General features: G+C 39.1%; 1 protein-coding gene across 1 annotated transcript in view; it reads right to left on the reverse strand.

Annotated features, from left to right (window-relative positions):
* Positions 1-9846, reverse strand: part of LOC118104678 (inter-alpha-trypsin inhibitor heavy chain H3-like) — a 48754-nt gene extending 38908 nt beyond the window's left edge. The window contains exons 1-14 of the mRNA XM_047339416.1: positions 9736-9846; positions 8748-8908; positions 8514-8618; positions 8005-8167; positions 7801-7911; positions 6819-6947; positions 6569-6688; positions 5473-5641; positions 5271-5381; positions 4893-5074; positions 4347-4526; positions 4018-4127; positions 3518-3768; positions 2983-3015 (exon numbers count right to left, since the gene is read on the reverse strand). Coding sequence (XP_047195372.1) covers positions 2983-3015; positions 3518-3768; positions 4018-4127; positions 4347-4526; positions 4893-5074; positions 5271-5381; positions 5473-5641; positions 6569-6688; positions 6819-6947; positions 7801-7911; positions 8005-8167; positions 8514-8618; positions 8748-8908; positions 9736-9807 — 1897 coding nt within the window. The 5' untranslated portion in view covers positions 9808-9846. The remainder of the gene's footprint in view (positions 1-2982; positions 3016-3517; positions 3769-4017; positions 4128-4346; positions 4527-4892; positions 5075-5270; positions 5382-5472; positions 5642-6568; positions 6689-6818; positions 6948-7800; positions 7912-8004; positions 8168-8513; positions 8619-8747; positions 8909-9735) is intronic.
* Between the last annotated feature and the right edge of the window lie 141 nt (positions 9847-9987).

Below are 9987 nucleotides of genomic sequence, written 5' to 3' on the forward strand. Positions count from 1 at the left end.
TCATCACTCATCATAATATTAATTCAGAGCCTAGACGCTAAACTATGTTCTGCTGCTGCAATAAACATTTCAAACGTGAGTTGTCTGGTTCACCATGGATTTGCAGGGACTTTCATATAAGTGTCACCTATAAAGAGCAGTTTACAGACGTTAACAATAGTGATTCAGTGAAAGTTTAGCATAATAAATAATATTATATGTTATGTTGATGTTATGTTCCCAAAAAGTCAAAGTAGATTTGCCCTGATGTGATCTTGGTGTAATTCCTGACCATTACAATACAAGGTTACCTTCCAGCTGTGATGTGCTCCTCTCCAGTGTGGGGTGTCAGTGTCTGTCCATCTCGTACAATGATGTTATTGACGTCAATGTCAATATACAGAGTCAGCTTTGAAACGGATGATCTTTGTGAAGCCCCCATCTGCAACTGAGTCCAGCTCACCGTTCTGGACAGCTCTGGTACAAAAAAGAGGCAAACACAACCTTAAAAGTGGGGAGTACACATTGGTTGATACCCACTTCATAACAGACAAAAAGATCTGAGCAGAAAAGAGTGACAACTCTCTACAAACATGAAAAGCAAAAGGCATTCATTTAATATTACTGTAAGGGAAAATGAGACACAATACTGACCCCTGCTGGGACTGTGAAGTAGTTTAAGCCGTTCATTTCCAGTGATGTCAAAGCACAGTGGAATAGACTGATTTTCAGCTTTCAGCAAAAACCTGTGAGAAAGAGGAGCTGGGGACACACAGACACACAGAGACACACAGCTGATTTAACTACAGATGTATTATGGCATCTCGACTCTCAGGCGGTTGTGATCAGTGCTCATGTATGCTTTCTGTGAAGATCATTTGTAATTTACGTTTACAAGGTGAAAACATGCCTGTGCTTGATGGCAATGGAAGAAAGATTTAAAGAAATTTGCTGTTATGGCCTCACACTAGATTTTAAAACCAGAGTGACTTTAGTTGACTAGAGAATCGTAGTTATGGTGCATACCTGCCTTAAAATGTTTTCTTTTGTGGTTTATATGTCGAAATTTGTTATATGGAATATTGTTTGTCCTCAGATAAACTACAGCAGTCGTCAAAAAGTGGGTCTAACCAGGGGTCAAAATCGGCGTCAGATAATGTTGATTCTCTGATTAGTTTTATTTCAACATATCAGACAGACACAGACATTCACTGGTGTCAGGTGCTGATCTACATCATGCAGCAACATTCATGGGATATTTTCCTGTTTGGTAATTGGTCTTCAAAGTGAAAGCATAATGTTCTTTTTGTTGCTGCCATGCTTGGTATTGAGTTGAATTGCAGAGCTTTTATTTTGAAAAGAAAACCCCAGCCCATTCCAAAGAGGCTGGTTCAGAACAGGCACTTCACCAGTAATTATAAATAATTAATACATTTTAGGCGAAGTGTGGGAATTTAGATTTTGTGTATAATTACAATGGTTAGATAGACTTCACTGATAATACGGGTCCCAAAGTACAAACTCATTTTACTGATCACTGTATAACTTTTTATATGTTTGGCTGAATTGTGTCAAATACGATTTTAGTTATCTTATATTCAATTCATGTTGTCTTTTATAGTCCTGTAAGTGCACCATTTTCCCCACACCATGCACAGTGAACAACGTTATAATGTACACAAGTGATACTCTACCAGTAGCAGTAGTAGTAGGAGCAGTAGCTGTCACAATTGTAGGAGGAAAATGGACTGTAGACAAATCGTCATCTTCCATATCGTAAGCCATATCTGTGAATAAATTAAGACAAAAGCAGTTAAATACATTTATATTACCAAACTTTCAAAGACGTTTTTAATTTAAGAGGAAATTACATTAATTGACACCTAAACTAAAGCCAATCCCTAAAAACAAACATTATTCTATACCTCAACCAAAGAAAATTGGTGTCATTGTAACATAAACAACTGTAAATCAAAATGAAACATTAAAGTTAAGATGACACGTCTCATCAAATATTTTTTCCATGTAGTTTTCAACTAAAAATAGGTTTCTTAACCTGTATTTAAATCTGTGAAGGAACATCTTACTCATATTAAATCATGTGATTGATATTTTTATTTGTTTAGTAAATTCAATCCTGCGTATTGATCAATCGTGTCGTGCCTCTAATGTTTCTAAAGGTGAATCATGACATTGGTCAGAGCACCAGTTACTCACGCAGTACGTCCATCTCAGCCCATGCTGATCGAAGCATAAAGAAACACACACACGTCACAGATATAAAGTTGCTCCACAATGTCCATGTAACTGAACAACTCTGATAGTGATCTCCCATCATCAAATATCCTTCCAAAAATACCTTTGGTCCAAGTGCAGAAACTTCCCATCTCCGTTATTTTCCTTTTTAATCTCACAAGGCAATGACACATACAGGGTGGTTACATGTGAACACTGCAATTGTACAAACTGCATCCATTGTTTTTACATACCGTAATCTTGGATTTGACCATATTGAACGAAACGATTTCCAGCATGAAAAAAAGGGACAAGATGAAAACATAACGTTAAGATGTGGTCACTTTGAAATACTCCTCCCAAGGCCTCATCATCCTTCTGATGAATCAAAGGTTTTTAGTAAAACACAAAATATAAAAAAAATGTTGCACGGTTAAAAAAATAAGTTTTCCATGTGACTTGAAATCTGGGCAAGGTAATAACATTTTGCGATATTAGTTTTGATTTAACTTTCTGGCTGGGATTCAAAATCATCCAACAGATCTTTGGGTTTATGCTCAGATTCCACAAGGGCAAGACATTTACAGGAGGGAATGATGTGGACAGAAGTTTGTAAATGTTCTAATTGAGATTAAGTAAGTTTAATTTTGAAAAGTGTATATCAAGTAAACAATCGTGCGTATTGATCAATCGTGTCGTGCCTCTAATGTTTCTATAGGTGAGTCAGGTCGAGTCAAAGCCGTGCATGGAGCTACTGTGTGTACATACCTGCTCCAGAGTGCATAACAATACTGGGGGCTTCTGTAAAACAGAAAGAAAACATGAATTTTAATTAGATGAAAGAGGTAATTTGATCAGTTGAACCAAGCTGTTAGTTTTCTTTTTCTTTTTTCTTCCTGCTAACTGTGTTTTTGTCAGTGTTTTTTTCTGTGCATTATTTTTCCCTCATCCACATAATTGTGTAACTTTGTGTCTCTAAAAGCTCCAAATTATTTCACTGCCTTGTTTGAAAAACAAAAAAACAATAAGAATTCCTGCTCATAAAACAATAAAGTTGTTAATTATTGTTAATTAATTCATTAACTGTATTTTCAGGCTTAAGTATTGATAAATACTGACAAATCTATCAATATATCCACAAACTGAATACCAGGAATCCGATGCTCTTAATTAATGCATAACTGAATTCATGTATTGTAATTGCACCATCTTATACCAAATAAAGCAGATGTCTCTAGCCTGGTATAACAAAGTGCCCTGACGATTTTGCAATGTGTTTATTTTGCTCAGGTTAGTTGCTTACGTTGAATGATAGCACTTGTCGTCAAGAAGCTATGAGAACCTCCTGCAGAACCTCCTGCAAGACCTAATCCAGAACCCCTCTGTGGGTTTGTGTGTGTACCACCTTCCTTTGGTTTATGAAGCACATCTGTGCTCTCTCCTGGAGGCTTGGTGACCACCATGGATGTAAGTGGGGTCACAAAGCTGTACTTCAGCGACAGCTCCAAGGCCACCTCCTTCACTTTGTCCTTCTCCGGTCCAGACAACTGCAGCCTGTGTCACATGTGTTTTAAACAAGCTGACATTTGATCATCTGACAATGATTCAACAACAATTTTGATAAACAATTACATTGTTTCTCAGGTCATTGGCTTGGGCTCTGGGGAAAAAACATCCAGTTCCAGTATTTATAACTATTAGGTGACTCAACATTTAAGTGGTTTTATAGAAATATAAAGTTTCCATTTAATTAATGACGAATTACAAACATAAGGACAAAAAGATGGCTGACATCAAACTCACTCTTTCTCCAGAAGCTGTTTGACTGTGAGGTAGGCCCAAACCCTCTGGATGAGGTCGTCAGACACTATTTCAGTGATGTTTGTTTCCGAAAACGTCACCTTGCTATTCCGCTATCAAAGTACAAATAGGAACTTTCACAAGAATAATAATAAATTATAACAATGAATTTAATTTCAATGGCGCCTTTCTAGACATCCAAGGAACACATGTATAATTAAAGTAAAAACCAACATTAAAATGAGACAATAGACACCAAACAGTTCATTATATGTGAATACTACGAAGATAACAAAGATTCCAGCAGATGTGCAGTGTGGAGCGATGCTTACAGAGAGGGCCACAACTTGTGGAATAAAGGTTTCAACGTTGTTGTCAGTGATCTGACCGGCCACCACGATCTCAGAACCATCATAATACTGGCTGAAGTTAGTCTGGGTTAAATTGGTCCCACCCAAATATATCATTGTCACATCTGTCAGCAGAGGAGTGGCCACCTCTACATAGAAACCCTGTTGAAACACAATGTGGTCACAATATGTTTCAGCTAAGATAAGAAAGCAGCAGATGGTCAGAATGAGGTAGACAAGAGAACATACACAAGTATAGAACAGAATGAAATAGGCAATGAAATTAAATTAAATAAACAAAATTAAATTAAATTAAATTAAATTAAATATGCATAATATACACCTTTCACTACAAACTGAAACTGAACTTATTTGTAGAGAAACCTACTTGAGCAAAGGGCAGTTGTACAGGACGGGTACATCAATTAAATTTGATACAATCATCCACTTATCAATGAAAATGTCAGAAATCACATGGTAAACAGGATATATTCAAAATGTGAAGGAAGCCTCAGCAGTGGAGAATACCCTCAGCTGTAAATCAGCATCAGAGTCGTCATAGATCCGCCGCGCCACACCATCGTTCTGCAGCGACATCGTCTTCAGGAACTCAAAGTTGACATCATAACCAAAACCAAGACAGTAGAGTGGGAATTTGCCTGCAATGGCCTCCTTTACATTTGACTTTATTCTTCCCAGATTTGTCACACCTGCAAAGACACATGACGTGTGGCAAGTTAAAAGTACCCTTAAACAGTGCAACCAAACAACTATCTAGGGTGAGTAAGAGGTTACAGTGCGTACATAAATACATTTTATAGACTTAATTGTTAAATATGTTAATGTCAAAATGTCGACATTTTTTATCATTCTCTAAGTATTTGTGCAAGTGTGTTTTATTATAACCTGAAGTTGGGTCTCCGTCAGTGAGAAGTATCAGGATCGATGCTGAACCTTCTCTGGGATGTGCATTCAGCATACGGGCCCCTTCCAACACTGCCAGGTTAATGTCCGTGGCTAAAATGAGATGGAAAATGTTTTATCCCTGCCATGCTGCTGTCAAATGCATTGCATCCCAAAATAAACATATTAATTGGCAAAACCTCACCTCCTCTATCGTTTATACGCTGTACAAATTCCTTGGCACCATCCAGGTTTTCCTTGCTGGCCTGAACAAGTTCTCGTTTCCAGTGAAAGATTTCGCCGTCAAAGGTGATGAGACCAAAGTAGTCGTCTTCTGCCAGGTCACTCAAGATATGGAGTAATGCTATTCTCGTCTGAGAAACAGATAAAAATCATAATTAACTTTGATTTAAGTAAATCGTGTCATAGATGTGTGTCAATTCAGGAGCTGCATCCTTCGAAGGCTTCTTTTTAAACACAGATGGTGGTGCGACATGGCTGACCTTTAAATACGGCTGACAAATGTGTCCTTTCATCCCAGAGCAGTGAAGGCTCCAACAGGTGGATCCTTCTAAGACTAACCTATCCCCAGAGCCATGGCGCTTCAGTGACAAAATGAATTTCAAAGAAATAATGGTGCCAGCAAGCAACAAGACCAAAATCTCAGATGACTACACTTAAAATTACTTCAAATGTAAGGTACACATGTTAAAGTATGATGCTGTGGTTGTATGCTTCCATCACCCAGTGCAGTCTCAGTCTGCATAGATTCTTTTCTCAGACTCTGAGTCAGCCATTGTGACCTTTGACCTTTGGCTACCAAAGTCAATCAGCTAATCCAGTTAAACCAAGTCAATGTTTGTGCAAAATGTGAAAGTATTCGCTCAGGGCGGTTCGGAGATATCGCGTTCGCAAGGCAAGATATGTGATTTGCTAGCTCACAGTGACCAAGGCCTTTGATCTTCGACCAACAAAATCTCATTAGTTCATTCTTTAATCCAAGTGAACTCCCTGAAGGAGCTCTTGAGATATTTAGTTCACAAGAATGGGACATATGGACGGACAACTCGAAAACATTTTGCCAAGACAAAGGGCATTAAAACCTTTTGTCGCATGCAACAGCAGGATGTTATTAGCCGTTAGTGGTAAAGGTGGGACAAGCTGGTGACGCAAATCAGGCCTGAAGAGATCTTATTTTAAATTTTCTCTCTGGGCTCCGTCGTAGGTCGCATAGACGGCATCCTCCGAAGAAAGCGACCGATGATACGGGACACAGCTCATCTGTCACAAACTCACTGTACCTGTTGAATTTTTCTGCCACTCATGGAGCCACTTTGATCAATAATGAAGACGACGTTCTTGGATATTCGGGTAAGATTAGATGGAGCGAAGTGATGAACAAAGTACCCATCCGAACTTTTCTGGAGAGTAAGAAGAAAGTTTGAGAGGTTAGAAAAGACAGAAGACAAAATACACATTTTAGAAAGCAAGTATTTTTTTTGGCCATCAATGCTAAATGCTGATAAATTAATCATTACAAAATCAAAGTACCTTAATGTCTCCAATCGAGGCCTTTCTGTTCACATCATACACAACAACCAGATCTCCATTCATACCCTGCTCTCCACAGCTGTCACATGTTTTCTGTTGGTCCTCGGTGGGGTAGAAATACACCCACGCCTGTAAACAGGAAGAATCAATAATAGTTTTCATCAATCGGAAAGATCATCAAATTTGAATAGATTCATTGTTATTGGCACGGCATGTTGGTGAGAAATACAGTTTTTTACAGTGCAAACTAATGCAAATGTGAGATATACTGTGTGTAAAAATACATGAATGATGCTAGGAGAGGACCACAAGGATTAGCAATAAGCCAGTATTTTGAACAGTATTAACAGTTCTCCACAGTCATCGTCCCCACGACAACACTTCTAGTGGGGACTAGACTGAGGTTAATGTGAGGGAACCACAGAAGCAGATTCAACACATTATTGTTGAAGATACAAATGTAAATATTTCAATGTGTAAATATATATATATATAATAAACGTGAAAACGCTGAATTATGTAAAACACACATTTTTGGTAAGTTAACTCAAACATGTGAATTAACTTAACTTCTAAACCTTACAATTGCAATTTAGTTAAAGGTCCAGTGTGTAAGACATAGGTGAAAGGGATCAATAAGCAGAAATTGAATATAAAATAATCCTTTCATCTAAATTGAACAAATAGTTGTTTTCTTTATTCTAGAATGTGGCCTTTATATTTAAATACTTTATATTTAGATCTGGAGCGGGTCCTCTCTACGGAGGCCGCCATGTTTTTTACAGTAGTTCAAACAGGACAAACTAAACACCTTTTGAGTTTGTATGACAACTGAAGGCTTCCACAGGTTCTCTTTCATGCTTGGAAGGGGAGGGTGAGGTGAGGGGTATTCAGCTGCAACATGCAACTTCACCACTAGATGTCACTAAATTCTACACCCTGAACCTTTAAATACAAATCAGTATTTCCCTGGCTGCTGTACCTGTTTATCTGCATGTGTTTTGGTGATGGCATTAGCCAGGTTTTTGGTGCTCAGTCCTCCTTGAACGTTAATGAAACTGATGCCGGCTTTCTCGTGAATATACACATCCACCTGACATTAAAAATGAGATAAAAATAGTTAAAGGCTCTACAAGATGTTATTGCCCCAGTATTGGTTTCCCAGATGACCACTGAAAAGACACACCTTGAAGTCTTTGACAGGCTGCATGGGGCGAGCGTGGATTTGCAGCTCGTACTTGCCGATCCGGCGTTTCAGCAGCTCCTCGTATGTGAGTTCAAAGGTCACCTTTTTGTGAGGAGCTACAGTCACAGAAGTCTTAAATTCCTCCAGGGTCCTCCCAACAGAACTGCAGCACAGACAATAATCACAGCGTTAGAGCAGTGGTCCCCATCTCCCTTTGGAGCTTAGACCCTTTAAAATGAAATAATGTTTCTTGTGACACTTCATCGCAGGTTATAGCCTCAGTGTGGGTATGACTTTTGAAAATGTGAACTAAGGAGCGACTTCTCCTTCTCAGATTGATTCATATAGGGATTTAATAGGCTGGAAGATGTGAAAGTAGCTTTTGCAACAATTACATTTTTTCAAGAAAAGTCCCAAAGGTCACACAATGATCTAAAATACAACATTAAACCCACTTCTATAAGACTTTAAAACTCAACGAATGTATATGTGTGAATTGATCTGTGCACCTGACAATCCCAGCGCTCTGGCCACGGGACACAGCGTCAGTGTACTCTTGCTGAGCTTGCTCCTTTGCTTTCACAGCACCATCGTACAGCTGCCCATCAATAAACCTGAGGAAGAGCAGGGAAGATTTCCATTTCATACCCAAACTTTCATTTGTTTTATGTTATTCAATGTGTAATTCCTCATGTGCAGATAGATGCCTGCAAATATCCACCGGCCATTTTTGCGTCACATACATTCTGAATTTACTGATGAAGGCATTCTTGGGAATCCGGACGTGGAACTCTATTTCCTTGGACTCGTCCATGCGATTGGCCACACGGCTTGTAATGACAGTGGTGGCATAACGACTGGTCACTGTGGAGTTGATGTGAAAGCTGTAGATGTCCCAGTCCTCCTGAACAAATGTGGCAGACACATTGCACAATGTGAGTGTGTGTTTTCTTTACAAGGCTGCATTGATGTCTGGGTGTTGACTAACTGACCAAAGATCAGATGAAATGTGAAAAACAAGGTAACGGTGGGAGGCATCAGCTAAATCTCATTGGTCTGAGTGCAGAAACTCCCCATTCTCCTTATTTTTCATTTTGATTTCGCAACGCAATGACTTTGTGTGTCTGTGGGTGTATGTGTGTGGGTGTATGTGAGTATGTTTGTATGTGTGTATGCTTTCAGAGATGCGCACACAACATTTACATCACACTGACCTATTTATAACAGGGGTAGATCCAGGAGCGGGGCCAGGGGGTCACTAGATTGTGGCCCCTTTATGCCCCCGATTTAGAACAATCCTAGATCCGCCACTGCTCTTTAGATTTAAGAATTTTCCATGACACTAAGATTTAAAGATTTGTATGTATAGGGAGTCTGTTTCTGGTCTGCAGGAGGGAGATGAGCCCTTAACTGTGACTATGTCAACATATGTATGTCCCTACAACATGATAAAAGTAAGTTCAGACACACACACACACACACACATACACAATATCAAACAACATTGAAGGTAGAGAGCCAGCGGGTCCTGAAACCTGGACTTTCTGATGTTTATCAGAGGCAGAGTTCAGTGTGTTGTAACTGTCAAATGCTGAGCTACACTGAAAATAAGCAAGAGTCTCACATGTTATAACTGTCTGTCAAATGCAATTATAGATGTATATATATTTGAAAGATTCTTCTTCCTGGCAGTGTGGTTCTGTCTCTGTCTACTAGGTTTTGTAAACTTACTTTGATTGGCAGAGTGGTAACCAAAGCCAGCAGCAGCCCAAAGAGGGTGACGTACACCACAGCTCTCTCCATGATAACCTCTCCCACCAGAGTGCAAACCAGAAAGCTGGAAACGTCTTTTAAACCCAAACAGGAATAGATTTTTTTTTTTTTTAAGGGCAAACTCTTCCCCCTCTGGGAAAAACACACCCACCCACCCCCACATACACACTAATGTTCTGCATACTACCAGGAATCAAATATAAAGAAATC

This window comes from Hippoglossus stenolepis, chromosome 3 (assembly GCF_022539355.2).
Source record: "Hippoglossus stenolepis isolate QCI-W04-F060 chromosome 3, HSTE1.2, whole genome shotgun sequence".
In the NCBI taxonomy this organism is placed as follows: Eukaryota; Metazoa; Chordata; class Actinopteri; order Pleuronectiformes; family Pleuronectidae; genus Hippoglossus; species Hippoglossus stenolepis.